At 40.3% G+C, this 23331-nt stretch overlaps 1 protein-coding gene across 1 annotated transcript in view; it reads left to right on the forward strand.

The window, feature by feature from the left end:
- Nucleotides 1–23096, forward strand: part of LOC118102409 (contactin-4) — a 49857-nt gene extending 26761 nt beyond the window's left edge. Inside the window, exons 14-22 of the mRNA XM_035148552.2 lie at nt 2013–2171; nt 3834–3983; nt 4641–4711; nt 5100–5334; nt 5445–5560; nt 14831–15011; nt 18546–18658; nt 19808–19976; nt 20782–23096. Coding sequence (XP_035004443.2) covers nt 2013–2171; nt 3834–3983; nt 4641–4711; nt 5100–5334; nt 5445–5560; nt 14831–15011; nt 18546–18658; nt 19808–19976; nt 20782–20867 — 1280 coding nt within the window. The 3' untranslated portion in view covers nt 20868–23096. The remainder of the gene's footprint in view (nt 1–2012; nt 2172–3833; nt 3984–4640; nt 4712–5099; nt 5335–5444; nt 5561–14830; nt 15012–18545; nt 18659–19807; nt 19977–20781) is intronic.
- Nucleotides 23097–23331: the final 235 nt, after the last annotated feature.

Here is a 23331-nt window from a genome sequence, read left to right on the forward strand (position 1 = left end):
TTATTTACAGGGAGACATGAATATAGTCACCAAACATGATTTTTTTTTTCATTGGTGTTGTGGATTTAGCTGTGTCATTAGTCAGTCAGTGTATTTATAACATCGTGATTCCACCTCTGAGCTGCCACAGTGTATTTGTGTTGTTCACCGCTTGTTCAGTTGTTTGCTGTTGTTTTGTTGTGTATTTGTTTTACTGCTCTCTGCCTTTTGCATTCGTTTGGTTTTCTGTCAGCCTTCTCTCCCTGGTTCTGACCTTTGCCAGTCTCCACCAACCATAAGCCTCGTTTGTTTTTATCATAGCTCTGAACTCTTCATCTCTGCCTGAGACTCTGGGTCATTTTGGGTCCTTGCCCAGGGTCTCTTTTGCACTGACTGTTACAAGATGAACAAATCAGTTTTAGAACACCTCCCTATAGAGCACAATGCGAAGCCTGTTGCACTTATACACTATAAAATTTGAATTTAAAATGTATCACTACAGATGGAATATATATATATTTTTAATTAATGGTTTTGAGAATTTTCTAATAAAGATGGACGACTCATTTTGTAGGATGTTTTTTCTATTATAGAACTACAACAGCTTGTAGCTACCACTAAGACACCAGTGTCTTCTTCCTCTATTTGTTCTGGGAATTAAGGGATTTGAGAACTTTACATCTAAAACTTGCATGACCTGAGCTGAACCAGATGTGCACCGGCCTTCGGGCGACAGAGCCGTCTCAAAACCTACCCCCTCCCTCTGGAACCCGTCCCTTACAAATCAGAGACTACACTGAACTTTCCACCCTCAAAACACTGATCAAACCCACTTCATAAGAACCGCTTTTAATAAGTGATTGTGACATGTAATTTTAGTTAGTTTGTATCTGCCTTCCGTTTTTTATATTCCCATGAAGTGTCTTTGAGCATTGTTAAACCGCTGTAAATACCACTAATAATAATTATAATAATCAAAATTCTATGTTAAAGACTCATTCCAATGTTTATAGGCCTATTACTTTACTGTTGTGTCTTTAAAGACCAGTGTTTGAGTGCTGGGTCACACATGAAAGGTAAACTGAAGTATACATGCACACTGAGTCAATATATAGAAAAATTGTGATGAAGCCTCCTGAAGTCAAATTAATGGATCTTTCCTTATGTTTCTCTGATTTTGTTCAGATTTTTTATTCAGTTTTTATTGTATAATTTTTCTTTTAGTGTTTCAATATATTTAGAATGTTTATTTTTCTCAGTACACCGGTTTACTCATATTTTGTACATTCATATCAGCTCTCTTGTATTGTGTAGTGTGCTGGCTTACACCTTATGTAATATATATATAAATACAATTTTTAAGTAAAAGTGTAGGCTGACCTCAAGCTGGGCATTAGTGTTGTACTGGCAAAGCCTGGCGTCAAGAGACTGCAGCCAAAGTCAGATGCTGCAGCCTTGACACGCAGATTGTACTGTATGTTTTTTGTCGGACTAATCTGAGCCAGAGCATTGTTGATACCCAGTGATCTTCTTCCAAGCAGCAGGTAGCCCCGCTGAGGCTTCACTGCTACTTTTGCAGAGATTTGCGGAGCTTAGCAGGAAATCTCATGACGGTTAGCCAAGTCCCGGCTTGTTTGTTTGATCTCATGTTGCTGCTTAAGCTAATTTCAATTAGATCACTGTAGAAAAAATCCGGCCTTGTTTTCCCCAAATCCCTGGTCATTAAAGTTGTCTCATTATAAATACTGATTTCTCTCATCTCAGTTTGCTGGTTGAGGCACACACATGTCTACATTTCTAAATGTCCTTCTCATTTGACAATTTAACCGTTATAATTCTGTGTATTGAGAAGACTGGCCCACCCTATCTCCACTAGCCCTGAATTTGGGGTTGCTCCCCGCGTTATGAATCACTTAACACCTCTGTTGGGTTCTCAGTCTGACGTTACTCACCTGCCAAGATTACATGTGTTTTGGCTGTGGCTGTCCACTGAGGCTGATGCAGGAACCTCTCCTTGTTTCTGGGTATTGCAGGGCCCCCCGGTGCCCCGGAGGGCCTGGTGGTGACGGACATCGCTGACACCACTGTGCAACTTTCCTGGGGCTCTGGACCTGACAACCACAGCCCTGTTACCATGTACATGGTGCAGGCCCGGACCTCTTTCTCTATAGGCTGGCAGACTGTGAGAACAGGTAACAGCTGCAACACCATCACACTCTTTTTATTAAACTAGTCAGTACTGAAGACAGACTGTGTCATCTGTGAGGCTATGATCGTCCATAATGTTCTTATGAATGAAAGAGAGTTTGTAAGCTGTTTAGACAGCTGCATTCGTTTTAGTGCACAGTTAACAGTTAACAATGTAGTTGTGGGTTGTAATAGCATGTGTTGATCTCTTTGCTACTTAATTATCCCATAAGAAAACAGACATTAGTTGTACTTTTCAATATTTTCCCCCGACCCTAATTTTTATTTTCTAGTACTATGCCGTGTATAGTAGATGCTAAATATTCCATTGTTAGATTTAGTCTCTCCAGAGGATGAGTCATGATGTAGCTCTGGAAATAGTCCAGTGATTATGCAACATGTTTGAACAGCTATTTACTTTCCTGTGCACAGTTGTTCGGGAATGTGTAAAACAAAAACTGAAAAGAGATATAGCAACAGGCCTGAAAACCAATGCAGCTGAAGAACAGTATATACTGTATCTGTTGCAGCCTCTTGATTACATTAGCATATAGAAAATACAAGTAATGTTAGCATGCATGAAAGAGCTGCTGTTTGTCTGCTGCACAAGTTAAAAGCCCAGTAGCTCCTTTAGTCTGGATTCTGTTTAAGTGACTTCCACATGCATGAAAAACTAGATTTAGATACAGTACATGCAAGAGGTCTTGGTGCAGAAACCAGTATTGGGATGTAACAAAGTAAATTTACTTTGTTACTTGTTTTTAGGTACATTTCAAATTAACTCCACTACCTATATCAGCAAACATCTCTACTTTCTGCTCCACTACATTTTGATATTTCATTGCATTACATGATCCCACTGCAGCAGCTGCATCACTGGTGAAACATCTGAAAAGGATTCAGAAGGGGCCACTGAGACTCGGCCATTGATTATTATAACAAAGTGTTTTCAGTAGCATCATCTGCAGCAGTCCTTATCAATGTGTAAGAGTCTGTATTATTCCTGTATTAAACAAAATATACAGTAGGTACAGTTAATGACATAGTTGGCTATTGTATTAGGGAAAAGGATACACTCTGCAAGTACTTTTACTTTCATTACTTTAAGTATATTCAAAAGCAGGTGCTTACTTTCACCCAAGTACAAAAGTTAATGTAATAGCTTTACTTTGTTTAGTATATTGTTGTCTAGTTATTTGTACTTTTACCTAGGTAACATGTTTGAGTACTTCCACCACCACTGGCAGTATGTCCGCAAAGGTCTTCATTCACAACAAATACATACACAGAGTCATGGGAGAAAGACTCAGTGATCTGCCATGTTTATTAGTTCCTACACTAAAACACATCAAATTGATCATTGTAACATTAATAGAGCCTGAAACCAAGACTCATGCAGGAAGGTGTTGAGCTCAGTCACATTTACTTTGAATAATTCAATTTTTTAAATAACATTTAGGTGTAAAATTGTATCATCAGAACATGAAGAGTTGTCGGACTAGTGTTGCCCTTGAATGTACCATAATTCAAATACTATTAAAAGATTTACAAATGTCAGCATCTCAGTTTGACTGAAACGCTTTCTAAATGTGTTGGAGACTAAATGTGAAATGTGCCTTTATTAAAAATAAAAAAACACATCTCAATTCTAAATTCTTTAATCCTAGTTCCTGATTCTGTGCCTGGACAGATGATGCATGCCACAGTGACGGATCTGAACCCCTGGGTGGATTATGAATTCAGGGTGGTGGCAATCAACAGTGTTGGTGTAGGAGAACCCAGCACGCCATCAAAACAGATCCGAACCAAAGCCGCAGGTATCCTCTCAATTTGTTGTTTCTCTTCATAACAAATTAATCAGTCCCACTTGGAAAATGTAATTTAACTGTTTGATGAGTTTCACTTTCCCTCAGTGCGCCGTGTTGTTCCTTTTCATGCCAGTACTTTGATTACTGAGTCTCATGCTAAATGAGTGGAAATTTAATTACACTTTTAAACATTTAAGTATCAGAACTGTGTGTGTGTGTGTGTGTGTGTGTGTGTGTGTGTGTGTGTGTGTGTGTGTGTGTGTGTAACTTAACGCCATGATTAATTAATGGTTACATCCACCGATAATGTGACACATTCCCCACACATGCCATGAGACATCAACATGAAAAGTGTCTATTTTGAGCTGGTTAGCTGAGTAATTCCATCCTGCTGGTTGACTTACAAGGGAACAAATGTCCAATTGTGCCTCACACACGGTGCCGACATACGCCGCTGGTCTAATAACTGCAGTGGTAATGCCTCTGTCAACAAAAAGACCTAATTCCTCTGCTGTGTGATTAACCCGTTTGTGCAAATAAGAAGCTTGTGATGAGTGGCTGTGATCACCTCGTTCAAAGCCGTGCATTAACAGAATCCTCTGCACCTGCCTTACACACAACAGTCCAAACCTGAGGGGTGATTACGTTTCCTTTGTGCCTCTTTAGTTCCCAAGGTTGCACCAGTTAATGTGAGTGGTGGCGGAGGAGCCCGAGGAGAACTTGTCATCATTTGGGAGGTAAGAGGATCATGGGTATTTTTTGAGTGGGCATTGATTGTGGGAGAGCATTCTCTGAATCTTTGGACAAGAATGGACTTCTGGCAGAGTTAGTGTGGCTGAGGTTGTCTGGCTCCAGCGCAGTGGTTTTTAATTAAAGGCGTAGCTTTTCTGATTTACTGCCTGCAGTTTTTCCCTTGTTGTCTAAATCAAAACCAAGATTTGCAAGCAGGAGCAAATTTCGTATGTTTACATCAGAAATTACATAACGACTTTACATCTTTTGGGTGTGATTCAAAGGGAGCAAGATGTTACCTCTGTATTTTTCCCTAAACACATTTTATCCCTCATTTCATTTCCACGCACACTTGTTTATGTTAAAGACGTAACTTTTCTGTTCTTATCTCAGCCAGTTCCAGAGGAACAGCAGAGCGGAGAGGACTTTGGCTATGTGGTGGCTTTCCGCCCACTCGGCAGCAGCACCTGGATCCAGACAGTGCTGGCATCGCCCGATGCATCTAGATATATTTGCAGAAACGACAGCATCGCACCCCTGACCCTGTTTGAAGTGAAGGTGGGCGTGTACAACAGCCTGGGGGAGGGCCAGTTCAGCCGTGTGGTTCGAGTTTTTTCTGCGGAGGAGGGTGAGTTTATTCACCTGCATATGCCGCAAAGCTGATTGTGTTAATTCCTGAAAATGAATGCTTTCACTCTTAATTGCAAACATGTATAATTCATGATCTATCCTCTTTAGAGCCCTCAGAGGCACCAGCAAGAGTGCGGGGCCGCGCTTTGTCAGCCACCGAGATCGAGGTGTACTGGGAACCAGTTCCCTCGAGGACCAGCAGGGAGAAGATCATTGCTTATGAGGTATGTGAAAAAACAAGGTGGAATAATAGCGTGACATGGAACTTCAAAACAAGGAGTACAAAATAAATCCCAGAATGACTGACAGTACAGTACGCTGGCGTTGAGCTGAGTCTGACTGCCAATAATGACAAAGTTGAAATGTTCTGACATTAAAGTAGTGTATGTGTTGGAGCGGCAGGTCTTTCAGGGCTAATCTCAGGGATGAAGAGGTCTGTTGGCAGCTCCTCCAGACTCTGAAAAGAGCTCAATACCCAAGGCTGTCAGACAGCTGCTATTAAAAAAATATTAAATAAATAAATAAATAAAAGTGTGAACATCATACATCACTATCCCCTACAACAAACACACTCCTGGGATTTGGCTGTGGAAAAACCTAGATAGAAAAAAGACTCTCTCTCCTAGACCCCAGATATATGGTCGGGTTTCCCCAGGTGGCCTGAAGCTTTGAGGTCAATGCCAGTGTTTGGTCCACACATGGTTATAAAACAGGGGATTGTAGCACCATAGTGACGCCTCTTGGAACAGAGACGGAGACAGAGCAAGGGAGCTGTGCTGAGTATTCATTGTAAACACACTGAAATTTTTTTTGATAATTTTGCTTGAATATTAAAAAAAAAAGATTAGTACCAATATGAATGTATTTTGGAAACTTTTTAATGTTGTTTGATTTAAATTTAGAAGCTTCTCCTACTTAAACCAAGACCCATGTTTATCACGTGTGTTGATGTAGGAAGCTTCTACTAACCAGAAATGACTCATTAGCCATTTTCAGAAAAGACCCCTGGAAGCTGTTAGACGAATTGGGTCATGACTTTTCACACATGAACAATGCAGCAGGAGATTTTCCGCTCAGATGCGTTAACAACAACACATACATCTCAGACGGAGGTGAGGTGTGGAGCAGCATGCAGGCGGCAGGACCTAAAGTATTAATTCCACTGCGGAGATCACATGTTTGTGTTTACAGCACATCGACAACGGCGTGTCTGCTCTCATCACAACAAACTCTCCTGACATCTTTGTTGCTGTCTTCTACGAGTCTGGCACAGCTTTTTCACGGCTTCCTGCAGACGTTCTCCGTCCAGCCCCCTGGCATATAGTCTGCAGAAAGTACAGAGGCTCTCACTCTGACATTTGTGTTCACACCAACAGCCCATCGGCAGAATGTCTCTCTTTCTTTTTTGCTACAACTCTTCAGGGAAAGCTAATTTTAAAGAGATAGTTCAATGAAAAAAATCACTCATTATCTACTCACCACTATGCCGACGGAGGGGTCGGTGAAGTGTTAAAAATTATTTTTGTAGTTCGCGACGCTGCCAATTCCAATACAGTTGAAGTAATTGGTGACCACTTCTTCAAAGTTAAAGAAACAACAGAGAAAAAAACATAAAAGGCCTCCATACTGCTCCTGTGGTGTCATTCACGCTCCTGTGGTGTCATTAAGCCCCGACATTCAAATTTGAACGTGAACTTGAGAACTTGTATTTACGAAATGTTAATTTTGATGTGGTGTATTTTCCAACATATCATGTTGTATTCCCACCTGTAAGGAAGTTAACAGGGGATGTGGTTAAACAGTGAGCTGAATTGTGAAAGAGAGACATAAAAGTCATGTGTTTAATGGAGACAGCCCCGTTTGTTTCGCTCTGTGTGATATCAGTAACCTCACTGTGCTGTGTATTGATGAATCCATGGCGCTGTCCATGGTGCTGAACTACCAGATGGATTTGTTGTGCACTGTCTTCTCTCTATTTTACATTCATTGTACAAATACCCCAAACATATCACAGTATGACATAAATACTCTTCTCAATCACCTAAATTATCATTACATTGACATAGTCTAAAGCCTCATATTTTGAGAGAACAATGAAGCATAATGTTTAGCTTCTACTGATTTCATTATAGTGTGGCCTGTGACCTTGTAGAAGGTTCACGACATAACTCAAAATATTTGGTACATTTCCGTGGTCACAACAAGTACGCACCGAGGGAAGAGAAACACTTGAACCTCACGGCACTAGTACAAGTACTTCAAACCAACCCAACATAAATAAATGTAATAACTTAACACATTAGAATTCTTCTAGCATACTTAAATGGTGTAATTGTTGTAGTTGTTCTATAATGTATGAATTTGTCAGAGCGGAGGCAAATAAATATTCAAACTGGTGCTGGTGATGAAGTAGTGTTTATCCTTATTACTCAACTGAAATATAATTTACGACGCTACACAATCATAACAGAGGTAAGCTTATTCATCCCCTTCCCCTTCTTTTTTTATAAAATAATTATTTTATACGAAAAGAAGTGATCATATTAATATTTTATCAAAATCACTTTCCTCTCTCTTTCTACAAACATGCAGATTATCATCCATCTATCATGATCAGGGTCATGATGGCAGCAGACACACATCCTTCCACTCACCCACATCCTCCAGCTCCTCCTGGGGGACCCAGAGGTGTTTCCAGGTTAAATGAGATAATTAACCTGCCCAGCTTGTTCTGGCTCTGCCTCTGTGTCATCTCCTAGTTGGGTGTGTCTGGAAATCCTCCACGTGGAGGCATCCAGACGTCCTCAAGATTAGGGTGAAAAGAATACTGGAAGGTTTGATCGGTTTTGAATAGTAAAGCTTCAGGTGTTCATTCTTTCTTTACACCTCTTTAAATTATTACAATTTATTTTAATCATTTTAATAATCTTTTTTTTTATACAGGAGGGTTTTGACTGCCAGTTCTCCAACTGGTCAGTCACTCCAGATGTTTGGCAGTGGGTGGGGGAGTCGTATTTTTCAATGTTGCCTCTAGGTTTCTTTGAAGCAGCTGCTGGCTGCAAGTTCCTGGAAGGGAATGCACCCCCCGTTATGCCCTGATCTTTGGGCTTGTTGAACCGGTGCCATCTGGCTCTGATGAAGAAAGCAGCAGGATAAGACTCCCACAACATGTCCTGAACTTCATCATTGGCACTGCAGTAGCTCCTGTGGTGGGCTTGTGATAGGAGGTGGGATAAGGCCTCCACTCCAAGTTGGATTTCCTTTTTTGTTGAAACTGTTTAGAGTGGTTGGACTGAGAGGTAATTCTTGACCTTGGAAAGAGCAGTTGACAAAATAATCCCACCATGAGGCCCATTTCTTTGGGGCGCAGATCATATTACTAAATCTGCTAAGCAGTCATGAAATTATGGATGTTTAAATTAGTCTTAAACATTTTTTTCTCTAACCACTCTATAAGATAGGCTGAGGCACTGACTAGGAATATCTGGTACGGTTATTAACAGGAGGTTCTGTGTCTCCATAAATAACCATATTGCTCCTGTCAAGTACGGTGTCCCTCAGGTATCAGTTTTGGGACCAATATTATTTTCTCTGTCTATCCTGTACTTCCTTTGGAACCTTTTATCCAAAGAAATTACATTTTCTTTCATTGTTATAACGATGACACGTAGAAGTACCTGCTCATTAGATAAGATTAACCTGACATCCTATCTTTACTCCATGGCAGTTTAGCAATGTTAAAAACTGGATGTCGGAAAAAAGTCTGTTCCTGAGGCGTGGCAACAAAATTGAGGTGATTGCTCTTTTACTGACAGTGTAATTAACATTTATAACAAAGAGGTGGGTAAAATGTCAAGGAGAGGATTTCATAGTATTGACCAGATTAGTGTCCTCCATGATTGTTGGCCAAAAAAGACAATCAATGTGTGAAAAGTAATAATGTTATAATCAATTATCAACTAAAAATGAGAACAAAATTCCACCCAGGAGATCAGAATTGTAATCAGAAGAGGCAATCTAGACTTTTTAGGGGACAAGGGGAGCTTTGTCCAGGACTGAAAGTTAGTGCTCAGTAAAATATTGTGCCTATATTTGTAATAGACAGCTAAAAATAGATGGTTTAGGATGCCAGACTCGATATCACAATGACAAGCTAAAATATTCAAATTAAAAGACAAATGAAATAAAACCGTTATGAACAGAAATAAAAAGCCTCAGAAGTGGGTATTGCCAAGAGTGAACATTTGGCTGGTTCCACTGCAGTTAGATGAGAGGGGAAATTAAGTGGGGGTACACCAGTGAGCCGATGAAGCAGCGTAATGGAGCTACATATGGGCAGATTCTGAAAACTGATCTGGAGCGGCCAATTGACTAATGGTCACTCAGAATTTGATAGGCCTTTCTGCTAATATGCTGCTGTAACTACGCAGCCGGTGTAGACATACTGTACAGTTATATTACTCTTTTTTGTCTATCGGGACTCCTTTTCTTGTAGATGATTGTAAACTGTAATGGCATTAGGAAATGCCTCAGCTAAAAACTCCCTGGGCTGCATTGTTAGAAAGAGAACATCTAGTTGGAAGAAGGCAGCAGTGCCTCTAATGTCCAATTGTTGCACTTTTAAAAGAGATAAAGGGCGGTAGAAAACACATAGAAACAACTCTGTACAACTGATAGAACTGAGGTGGGGCATTGGATATGACTTTCGAAAAATAGCGTACCTGCTCTTTATGAGTCTTACAATCTTACTGCTGTAGAATTTGTAGAAATCTGTAGAAGTTCAGAAATAACCTCATCCTTTAGTTACTTTTGACCAGAGCTTCCCATTGCAAGTCCTGCCCTTCAGGCAAAGACATTGAAACTGAAGAAGTTTTACTATTCATAATGTGCTGTCCATACACTCTGCCTGGAGCACAGCGCTGTGCCAAAATTCATTTTATCAGAGGCTTGTAGTGATGGGAATCAAGAATCAGACCCTGTTTAGGACCTGTTGTAAAATGTTTTCTGATGTGTATTGAAGGGATTTAACTTTATGAAGCATGCTAGCTGGCATGTGTGCTCTCTGAGAATGTTTACACACTGGACTTGAGTCAATATATGCATTAGGGTGCTTTTGGGGGGCTGTGGCTCAGGAGGTGGAGTGGGTCATCACTAATCAGAGGGTCGCTGTCGATCCCAGTGTCCATCACTCCGAGTGCCAAAGTGTCCTTGGGCAAAATACTGAAACCTTAATTGCCCCTGACGGTTGTGCCGGCAGTGTATGAATGACGTGTGATAGAGAAAGTGTTGCACATAGATGCACTGTATGAATGTGTGTGTGAATGGCAGTGCTCAGTGGTCATCAAGACTAGACAAGTGCTAGATAGATAGAGACCATTACATCAAATATTGTGACTTTATTCTCGTAAATTTACAATTGTATTCTCATAATATTTTCACGTAAAATTTACTACCAGACACAGAGGGCTCTTCACGCAGGTTGGCCAACAAATACCATTGAGGCATTGCTATCGATGCCTCAAATTTCAAGTGTAGCGTCCTCCAATATGTCCGCTTCATGCGATAGAAGATAACAACTACTCATTCAGCTCAAAGTTTCAGAACTAAAATACAACAACATCCATCTTTGTCTGCAGCTCTAAAGTGTCATTTAGGCACATTTTATCAAACTGCACGGCCACAACAACAGTGCTCCTTTCTTCTTTAGGGACTTGTCTCTCCTCAGTGGCATTTGTGTCATGAGACTGGAACCGCTGCTCTAAAGCCGAGAGAGAAGTGATGGGACTGACTGAGAGGATCATGAGTCATCACCACGCCCTTCAATTCATCTCCCACTTCCCCAAATCTTTCACTTCACGCGCATGAATGAAAATAGCCGGAGCACTTGGACAGGCCCTCACCACAGACTGAGTGTACAGAGGGGTAAATACAGCTGCAGTTTTTAACAGAAGGAAAACCTAAAAAGTACCTCTCTGCAGTTTGAACCCAAAACGTTTGAGACAGACCGCAGCACCACACACATCGGATCTAAAAGTCTTCACCATGTTAGCTGTGAGGATCCTGTTCAAGACATTTTGACATGTTACATTAGAAAAAGCACATTAAATAATGAAAATGATAATGATATAATATAATAATAATGAGTCACACCCGCTGCAACATCCGTTTAGTGTTAATTATCGTATTATTGTTGGTGTGTGTACCCTATGGCACACAGTTGTCCTCGAGGCATCAGTACTTTGGCAGGTGTTTGTGTGTCTATGGACAGGTTGTGTCCCCTTAAAAAATGTCCCAACCACACAAGATTCAGTCACGAAACCTTACAGGTGTGCAGCTGTGATTAAAAATGAAGATTGGTTTCAGTGCATGTGGTCTGACCCATGTGGTAATGACCACTGAGTACACATGGGTCGGAATATTACGGGCATCCCATCCCATCAGCCTCTATATGAGGACTTACGGCCGCGCCACACTGGATGTGTGAGCGGCGTGTGCGTCGCAGAACATCTTGCATTTCATTTTGTCGTCCATGTTATCAGGTTACAGCAGCCACGTGTGAGCCCCACTGCTCCTGTGTGGTTCACAGCAAATTAGAAAGTGAAAATGATCTTTCACGACAGTTTCAATGTCTATCTGTTCAATGTGGTTGCAAAATTCAAAGTAAAAGCACCCCAGCATTTCCGTCGACTGAATCCATTCCTTTGTTTTAGCAAGGTTTTTGTTGTTCACACAGTCGAACCAGAAACCTTCATGCAGGAGCTCTGCAGCAGACACGCTCCGTGTGTGAACAAGGAGCGACGCAGCCGTCACACACTGCAGATGCACCTCCTGTTGCTTGGGCATAATAGTCATTGGTTGGAGCAGACGCACGTCTTTAGCTGAGCTTCCATTTTGATCTTCACTACCTACCTGTACATTGTGTTACTGAATCTTCGCACGGCAGGTTAAATCAAATCTGGGCGCAGACAGAAACACCTCACAGTATTCAAAACTACCTTTGGGTAGTTTTGAATAGACCAGAGACATTATTTAGATTATTAGAAGAACCTGTGCTTTTCCTACTGTGAAAAAAGGTCTGATCACAACACTCAGCAGCTTTTTAATGTGCCAACACAGCCAGACATCAGCCATTTATACGACGCTACACCAGTACCTGGCCCCAGGATCTCTGTACCTCACTTTATCGCTGTAATTTGATTTCACACAACTTTATTTAGGAATGTGCACCATGCTAGAACAAAATAAGCTAAAATAATGAAGTTAAAACCTGACAACACAGAGGAGCCTGTGGAGAGCTATGGGCCTGGGACAGTGTGATACCGTCTCTGACAGAGATTTGATTAGACACACAGTAGTGGTTCAGATGTTAGTGAAATAGTCATCCATGAATACAAAGGTACCCTGAGGAGTTTTCTTGGAAACAAACAAAAGATATGTCTACAATTCAGTGTTGATCATCAAAACACATTGTGTGTATCTCTGAGGTCAGATGTATTTATTCCTAAATTCACTTGCTAAATATATATAAAAAAAAATAAAATCTCTGGGGTGTGTGTGTGTGTGTGTTAATGTACTGTATACACAGCTCTAGAAAATATTACAACACAACTGCAAGATTATCAATTTCTCTGTCTTTACTGTTTAAAGTTATGTGTTAAAATGAAATCAACATTTCTCCTAAATTTAACAGACACTAGAATGAAATGGCTGCCATACATGTAGGGATGCAGATTTAAGACAAATCTGGAGCAGTCACTTAATTTCTATGTAACTAATGTCGCACGTATGTCTATTAATATATACGTATAATTCCGTGTTAATGTATATATGTCATGTAAATTTGATTTAATATGAGTTAATCAGTATCATCACTACCTCCCACACAGATCACACTGAGCAGGTGGAAGGACCTGAGGTGTAATATGGTTTGTTCTCACTGAAGAACGTCTTTAAAACATGTTGACTTTCTGTGCTCAGCCCCTTTGACTCTTGATTTTTTCCTCGCAGAAGGAACCTGACTTGCACCTGCAGCGTCGGTGCTTTGAACGTCAGTAGGACTTTACACTGCATTAGCATGGTGTACATAATAAGCAGGCTGAGTCAGCGCACCTGAGGCATCAATAAACAGGGCTTTGACCTGAGATTGCAGACAATGCACATAAATGTCTGACACTGATTGAAGCCTGAATCATCCATCCGCATAATGCGCAGTGGCGGAGTCCCCTGCACTATTTCTGATTCAGGAAGGTGCACATTTAAGTCATCCCTTGTTTACTGTTGGCTCTATAGCTTTGAGCAAAGCCACATGTCATTAAATGTATTTAGAAAATTGTTCCTTGTTCATATAATGTGCTTCAAAAATGCTGAGAAGATACAAATTCTGAACAAATTGTCATGTTTTTCTGTAACAGTACTGTCAGGACATGGACAATTCAGATTTCTGCCCCTGGATCCCTGCCTCATAATAGAGGAATTCAGAATCAGAATCACATACATTTTAGACATATCAGGTACAGCGTAGATTTGGTGCATCTCCCACACATACTGCTGATACCACACACTTGCCTGAGACTGTCTCCATAAGACTTAAAGATGCAGCACGACAGCTTAAGTCTCCTCAGATTCCTCTCTTCATCCCTCTTTGTGTTTAGATTAGAAGTGGTGCGGTAAAGAAAAAAAAAACTGTAAACCTCTTCTGCGGAGGTATTTCAGGTATTTTCCCAAGTGCCGCGGAAACTGCCATAATTAAACTGCTAGTGGGGGGGGGGAAAAACATAGATGCATCTGTTATCAGCAACTCCAGGCCCTGTCGCTTTACTCTGCCGTCTCCCAAGCAAGATCCCTGCAAACCTGTGCGCTGCCAATTGAATAAGTACCCAGGCTACTCTCAAACCATCTGTTTGACATTTTCCTGTCTGCTTCTTCTGTCTCGTGTTCCCGGGTCATAAACGATTTCGCCATGAATACAGATCCCAACAAGCTCCTTATCCGTGCACTCCTCACTCCCCAGTTCTGCTTCAGCTATTGCTGATCGTCAGATACAGTGTCACTCGGTGGTTTAAGAAATGTGGGTTGGACTGCCCCAGGACCTACAGTAGCTGAGCTGATAACTCCTAAGTTATGTCCTACTGAAGCACAGTTTTAATATATTAAAGAGAAGAACCTACATGACCTCAAAATGTTTTTAAATCTTAATGAAGTCGGGGAGAAATGCCCCAGAATGAGCTTCATTTAAAAATATCTGCATCTCCATAAGTGAGTGCTTCTTTTTTCGTGTTCTGCTGCCACATTGTGCACGTCGGCTGGCTCTGCTGTGCAGGACGCTTGGTTTTTATAAGCACATTGTGACACCCTCAGTGGGAAATTGGCAAATACATAAGGTTTTACTTGACTCAGTTTTACTTGACTCACATTTGAAAGCTTGAAAGAACGGGGTGGTCAAAGGGAGGCGGTATGGCTGGAGCTCTGTGTTAATCTGTGTTTCTTTGGTCTAGGTTCTGTTCTGGGAGGAAGGATCTGGGCAGAGCGACGCTGACAGAGTGAAGGTTATCAACACCACAGCACAGCTCTCTGGCTTGAAGGGCAGCACGGTCTATCTGATCTCAGTCAGAGCCCAGAACAGCGCTGGACTCGGACCCAGCAGCCCTGCGTTTAACGTCACCACAAAGAAACCACGTGAGTCCGCACTGATTCTCAACTACTGCATTTGAGTACGTGTCAACTATCCACAAAAAGTAGCCAGTTAGTCGTGGGAGATTTCCCAACCCTTACTGTATTAGAGAGGATGAGTAATGCTCTGTGAACAGCTCTGCACAAAATAAAGCCAGCTGTAGGATTGCTAAAGATATTTTATCTACTATAAATAGTCAAATATTAGAATATCAATATGTGTTAATATTGTGGTTAGCTGCCACAAATAAGTCGATGTAGCCGTTTTCAAACATGAACTCTGGAGGATTAGTGACTAATTGCGTTCTCACATGCAGCCCCTCAGGGGGGATGTCAGGAGATTGTCCGGAGTTTAGTGCTTGTCTGAAAGCTGCTCATGTGAATCCCTGTATGAAGTTGCAATATCCCAGAAAAACACAAATGTCCAAAGGTGGAGAAGACATTCACCGTTGTCTTGTTATATTGAAATAAATATAAAAGTGAGTGACACACACATTCATATGGCAGAATGAGCTTTCCCAGCAACACAATTCCCATTATTAACATAACCTACATTTGACCCAAAATTGGTGAGTGCAAAGAGAAACTGCTCGTGCAAACAGACATGTAAAACGTACTCACCTAATGAAGCACAGTAAAGAAAGTGCACAGTGGTAAACGTTACTCCATATTATGTGCGTAATGCATCTCACGGAGGCGTCACGCTACTTTCTGAAGACCTGCTGTTTTTTTCTAGTGGAGTGAGTAGTTTCTGAAACCCCAAATTTACATAAGATGCAAGAATTATATTTGTGAAAAAAAGAATTGTTGTCACTGTGCTTATTACTTGACCTGTCTTTATTGCTTTGATTTCATGGTCTTTCTTAGAGAATATGTTTGAGATGGGGTTTTTTTTTTATACAACACCCACATGCTAGAAAGTTATCGCTGGCTCTCGTCATCTGTCTGTCCAAACTGCCCGTGAAGCCAGCAGCATATGACACTCAGGTCGTAATAACTGAGGGTGTCAAGGAACACGACAGGCAACATTTGAACCGAGCTTCAAACCGACCGCTCCACTAATTTTAACTCTTCAAGCGACAGGTCAATAACTTCCACTGACATTTTAATGGCTGCCATTGAATACACACACACCTTTGGCTGACACCTGAGTGAAGAACAATGCCCACACTTTCCCTTTGTCTCTGTGTTTCAGCTCAATGTAAAAAAAAAAAAGTGTATTTTCTCATTCGTCTCATTCCCCAAATGACTGATTTCACTGCACCGACTCTTCAGCTGCTCCGACTGCTTATTAATCTAATGACAGGCTTTCACTTCTGACACAACCACAATTCCACTGTCGACGGTGGTTAAATAGAAATCTCACCTGATTTTAGAGATGTCACTTCAGCTGACTTTCCCGTGTTTTAACTGTTTTAAACACTGACACCTCGGCTCCTTTCAGTGCTTCAACTAAGTGCATCAGCTTAATGTAAAATGGGACTGCTAGGATTTATTTTACCTTTAATGAATCAACCCCTTCTAAGATATTTTCTCAATTTTATTACATTTTTTTGTTTGTTTTTACAGTTCTCCATTGTTTAGTATATGTACTATGTGTCAAGTGATGTCACAAAGTCAATTCATTCAAAACTTTAATTCTGTTAAAAGGAAGTGGGGTAAAATAAATACAAAAAATCAATCTCCATAGTCAAGACACCAGGAAGAAAACCAGTCATGTGTTTCAGTGCAGTGCATTAAATCACAAGTTTGCAGCTGCAGTCTCTTCATGGTGATACACTTCAGTTAAAAAGAAATGGCCCAAATATTCAGAGAGTCGGTTTGCGGCTCCATATCTTACAAAAGTTCTACATCCGCATCACGCACGGTGTGATATACAGATGGTCACAGGGTTCGGTGAGTGTGACCTCGACAGCTTGTGTGACCTGCGCAAGAAAGATTCAATTCGGAGAGATAAATAAGACACGTTTACATGGACAGCAATATTCAGACTATTGACCTTATTCTAGACAGTATCAAATTATAATGCAGTTTACATGATTCACGTCAAAATGATGTCCACTGCGTCATGCGTCTCACATTACACTAGAAGCCAGGGCATGTGTAGTCAAACAGTTGGTAACTGCTGTATGTAGACCACTGCTACAGCAGGATGTTATGATGAGATTGGGACGTATACATGTCTGCTTTATGACACTAAGCTCAGAATAGTCCACATGTCTCAATGTGATCATTGTTAATTCAGAGTATGAGTTTATTCGGATTATGGTCGTCAGAAAGTGCTGTTTACATGGAAATTGCTTATTCCCACTGTTGTATTAATCACATTAATAAGGGAATATTGGTATGTCCTTGTTTTTGTTTGCTAACACTCATGGCTGCACTGCTGTAGACTGAAGAAGTCAGTTCTCCACAGTTTTCCCACCTTATATTCACACACCTCCCGTACATCACAGCTGAATTTTCTTCTTAGATGTGCATGTTTTCACACAGAGGCTGAGTCCACACAACAGGATTACATTTCTCTTCATTAGGGAAACATTGTGAAATCTGCTCTCGGTGTCTCGTGTTAAACTCTGCAAACCCTCTCCTTCTTCGGTGCAGTCGTGTGATAACATTGTATGAAATGAAGCAGAACACTCAATAGTCCGTTTCCATTTGTTATCCTCCTCTGCAAAACAATGTGATTCAAGAGTTTATCTGAAGAGAAAAAAGTGAGCACAGCCATTTGATATAAACAAATCAAGTTATCATAAAAATCCTTTTCTTAGTATCTCTGGTCTGCGGCTCATCATGGAAACAGCCTGGAGAAACAGATAGAGAGAGTGTGATACTACAAACTAAATAACTGGTTTTAGTAGATGCAACATTTTGGAATATATTTATATACAAAACAAGCTGACTGTGGATTTTGTCATAGTATTAGTAGTAGTATAAGGCCGCAGTTGTAGTAGTTGTGTGGTCGTCAGTGTAATTACACAACTGAGTCCACTTCCTCAAAACAAAACTCTTAAAAGTCATATTTCGTTCAATATATTCACTTATTCAATCTCTTTCTCCTGCTCAGAGTGCCTCCGTTACGATGGCATGACTATATTCATGACTGCCTTTCTAATGTTTCATATCGCAAATGTTGTTTTGTTGTTTTGCATTTAAAAAAAGGGCCGAAGCAGCTGCAGCACCTAAATGAGAACCCCTCTCGACCTGAAGCATTTCATTGAATCACGATGCAGTAAAGACTTTCACGCTGCCGCAGGGTGAACTTTTCATTTCATCCTTATTAGCCGAGTTTTCACTCACAGAATGAAATTTTAATCAAAGAGCGTGAGTTTTCGGCTTTTTGTTGACCTCTGTTTTTCCCCAAGGTTTTTGTTTTTTCCTTAAGGTTGAAGTGTGTGTTGAATGAAATGCATTCTGCTGCAACACCACATGATTAAATCCAGGCTGAATGCAAAGTTACTTTAGAGACTGTGACATTGGTTCATTCATTCGTTTGTGCTACTTTCTTTTTTCTGAAACGTGTGTCTACACCTCTGGCAGCTCCCAGTCAGCCCCCGGGGAATATCGAGTGGAGTCTGACCAACTCGAAGATCTTTCTAAACTGGGAACATGTCAAGGCGATGGAAAATGAGTCTGAGGTGACAGGATACAAGGTGAGTTTGTCAGAGTAATAACAGAAACTCCACAACTGGGGAAACAAATAGAGCTCCAGCTGCTGTCATCCCAATAAATGGCTTTCTCATTGCAGTGGAAAGATAGACCTCGACACTCCAGTGTTACATTATGGATTGGCCCTGTCTGGCCTTTCAAAATTAAAAGATCTGTTCCAGGTGATAAAATGAAAGGTGTCGTGCCTCAGAGGGAATTTAGCTTCTAGCAACCGCTACAACACTGCATCATGTTTGATCCTCTTTGCATATATGTGTAATAAAAACACTGTTTTGATAATGCTGCGTGCGTGCGTGTGCGTGTGCGTGTGTGTGTGTGTATTTGTACAGATATCTTTGTGAGGACAATTTCCAGGCGACAACCTACAGAGTGAGGACATTTTGCCTGTTCCTCACTTTCTGACCCACTTCTAATGAGCTGTTTCAGGGTTAAGACTTGGTTTGAGGGTTAGTGTTAGAATTAGGTTCAGGTTAGGGTTAGGCATTTAGTTGTGATGGTTAAAGTTAGGGTTAGGGGCTAGGGAATTCATTAAGCCAATGAGTGTCCCCACTAAGATAGATGTACAAATGTGTTTGTGTGTGTGCGTGTGTCTGTTCTCCGTAGATATGAAGCTCTGCTCATTTAATGACCTGATTTAATGATTGAAGTCTTTTGTCGAGCTCTTGTTGTAAGGGAGCGTGTGTTTTGCATGGAGATAGTAATAGTGAAATATGAATAAAAAGATTTTTTTAACACTTTTTAAAATGAAATATGAAGCGTAGCTCCATTTCCTGTGAGTTTCTTTTGAACAACACAATAAAACATGTTTCTACATTTTGATAAATATAAAATAACACGGCTAAATGGGTAAAAAAATAATAGAAATGTCCGAATTGTTGTTTTGAAATGCCTGTGTTCCTCCAGGCCGAGTCACCAGGCAAAACCAGCACAAGACATTTTGAAATCTCCAGAGAGATATAACCAAATTTTGACTGCACACATTTTCCCTGCCTTCAGGATTTAGATTTTATTCACACGGGGGAATTAATATATTGAATGAAGTCGTACATTCCTCTGCTGAACAGTCATAAAGGTTTCACTGCTGACTGAGAAACGAGGTGTTCACCCTCAGATTCGTTTTTGTCCGCCTCCAGGTTGTGTATCGTCAGGACTGGCAGGGCAGGACCACTGTGCTGGAAACCAATAAGACCAGTGTGGAGCTGCAGATCCCTTCCGGAGAGGACTACCTCATTGAGATCAAAGCTCTGACCAAAGGGGGTGACGGCACCAGCAGTGGCCCCATCCGCATACCAAAGATGTCCAGTAGGTTTCCAGCACTCGGCAGCATGCAGATGATCAGAGCTGGGATTGAGCAGAGCAGCAGTGGGATGGGAGCACTGTGTGTGACTAATCCCCAGTGAGACTGATGCTGTTTATCAGTAGTACCATTACCGTAGCTTGAACAAAACCTTCACAATTCACATATAATGAGACTGCACTGAGCAGGATGAGGGTAGAAAACGTTGTTTTAATAGAAAGATGTGTCTCAGTCTGTCAGCGAGCAGGGTGTCTCAGAAATGAGTTCAAGATTTTTGGGAAACATGTTTAAATGCTTTCTCCCTGAGAAAGAGATGAGAAGAAGAAGATCAGGCTGGTGTGCAGCTGGAATAAGAATGTAGTTATTCCGGTTTAGCAGACAGACTTAAGGCAGTTAGGAAACAGACAGTTTAGTTGTATTCAGTGTTGAAACATTCATCCCTGTCAGCACATCTGAAGCTACAAAATATTCACGAAATGTATTGTGCGTACAAAGAAATTGAGTAAATCATTTTGAAATAACTATATAATGATAATAATTACCAATTATTATAAAAATATAAATACATTTAGAGGACAGTTACATCAGCCATTAAAACAAAACAACATCAAATCTTAAAGGAAGATGTGACTTAAGGGGGGACCACAGAGTACGACCTTCTTTTAATCAGCTATGATGAACCAGACTTTTTTTTATTTTATCCAGTTTATCCTCCTTTAAAGCTATAATTAAGATTTTTTTTGTTTATCACAAAAATGGTAAACAAAGTGTTTATGACTGCTAATATTCATATTTGTCTTTTCTTCGCAGGTCTTAACTCAAAGGGATGTGTGTGCCCAGTTTCAATGAAGACCTGCTGTTTCATGATGTTTATATTTTCCATGTTTGTTTTGTAGCTTCTGATGCCTTCATATTTAGCATTGGACATTAGAGCGACTACGGTCTTTGATTTTCTTCTTCAACATGTCAGGTTTGTGGAATGGAGAGTTCCTCAACCCAAACTGAATGATGGGAATCGTTCTGACAGGTTGTCAAATGCCCACTAATCCGTGGTTGGACTGTTACTCGTGGGCAACAGTACAGTTACAACACATTCTCATCTGGCTATTTTCAGGACCACTGCCATCCTCCAGGATGCATTTGATAAACATGGAAAGATGCATTTCTTATCTTTCCTTGTGAAATGAACATGAGCACAGGTTCATGTCCCGGGTTCATGTCTGTTTCCACCTTTTCTGCCTCAACCTCCAGGTTATTTCTTGGCTTGATGTGAATGTTATAGACCAAGAGGTAAGAGTTCTTAGTTCTGTTCATTTGGAATTAAAGTGTTGATCCTTGATATTTTGAGTGTATTGTAAGCTGATTCAAATGACCCTAGAAGATGAAATGACCAATCGACTGCTGGCTCTAGCTTCAAGATACAACATTGATTTTCTTATGTGGTAAAGCCAATATATTTCCAGATGCATTGTACATAGAGGTTGTACAAGTATTCATAAATAATGCATACACCCACTTACCTGTGCACGTTTGTCAAACCGACTAGCAACTAACAATGGTTTAATCCCAAGATAAAAACAACCACAGCATTAAAAACCAATTGAACAGTTAATTGGTGATAACGTTGTGTTTTATCAGTTTTCTATATCTGATCAGTAAATCCATCAAAACAGACAATCTTCAGGGTTAACACTTTAACACCAGGCTGTCAGTCGTCCACACAGTTAGAATAATCACCAATGTTTTCCCTGTTGATTTTATGCAAGAGCACTCTGGCTGATCTTTAAGTGTTTAACAAAGCCGCTTTGCCTTGTGTGTATATTCTTCGAACCTCTTGTCAACCTGTCTCAATTATACTGAAGGGCAAATTTATAACACATTGAATGTAAAATGTTATTAACTGTAATTATTTTGTTTGTAAAATTATGTTTTATGATATTTCTGCGAGGGAAGCACAAAGTGATTGTAGTGACAAGAGGTCAAACTGAATAAATTCAGCCATCATTACCATTACTGTACATCCAACATTGACAAATGAGTAGGAGGTGTTCTGTGCATTCTGTGTGCTTTTTGTTAACAGCAAGCATAAGCATCTAAGTAAATGCTCACCACAATACTGAAACTAGCTGCACATGTATAATTAATCCAATACAGTACAAATAGCATTTGTCTTCGCTACTTTCCGACATGGATATGGACCTTTCAGAATAACAGCCTTCATATATTGCAATTTAGCATAGGTTTTCTTAAGTACATGACAGGATACCACAGTAAACCAATGGCTTTTTTTTTTACAGAAAATCACTTTGTGTTGTTTAATATGAGGAAGAATATCTGCATCAGTACATTATTACACCTCCTCCAAGACCATTTCCCTTGTGCAGAACAGATGAACATACAATGTAGATGAATATATTTCGTAGGATTTTAGTAACTTGTCGCCTTCACACGATGTCACAAGTGGTTAAATCTATAGCAGAAAAGTTATAGTGATGTTGCCGTTATGAAATGTAAAGAAAAGCTTGTGTTAATGTTTCAGATCTGTTTGCTTTGCATCACTTTTATTTCAGATGGTTGGATTTTTCACTCCACTCCGGATGTGTCATTTCAACACGTGCAACGTCAAAGTTATTATTAATATCGATCAAGACATATTAACACAACTGTCATAAATTAATTAATTTTTATTGCACAGACAAGTGAAATGAAGAGATGCTGGTGTTGAAATGATCTGCTCCAGAGAGCAGCACTGTTTGTCCCTCATATGTAGCCGTGAGCTTTATTCTTTATTTGAATGATTTAAGTGCTAAGAATATATTGACTGTATATTTTTCTATGTACATCTATTGTTCTACTGTAAAGCTACAGCCTATGTGAAATCTATATCAGTCCAAACATCCTTAATTATTTCATTGAAGAGTTTATTTAGAGCCGTTTCCTTTCACCCTCTGCATTCGCCTAATTAATGTTTTTATTTCCTGTTGCAATATCTAATTATGATGTCGGAAATGTGTATCTATGAAAGTTCTCATTTAATATTAACATGCTTTCTTTATCTGAATCTGCAACTTGTTACTTCAGTACTGTAATACCATTGTATTAATATGATATCTCTGTGAGATGACGAGGACTTAATAAAATCTTCATATTGAAACCCTTTAATCGTTTTTTATTCATTTAATTATCATTATTCCTTCTTCTTTATTGGTGGTAGTGTCAGTATTGAAACTGGTCCCGGGAGATTTCCGCTGCTCTCTGGAGTGTGCGATGGTGAATCACAGGAAATATGGTGATAGTCGTCTGAACAGGTTGTAGCAGCAATAAAAAAAAAGGTGGCGAGAGATATTCCCTGAGGACTGA

The sequence above is a fragment of the Hippoglossus stenolepis genome, chromosome 3, assembly GCF_022539355.2.
Source record: "Hippoglossus stenolepis isolate QCI-W04-F060 chromosome 3, HSTE1.2, whole genome shotgun sequence".
NCBI lineage: Eukaryota > Metazoa > Chordata > Actinopteri > Pleuronectiformes > Pleuronectidae > Hippoglossus > Hippoglossus stenolepis.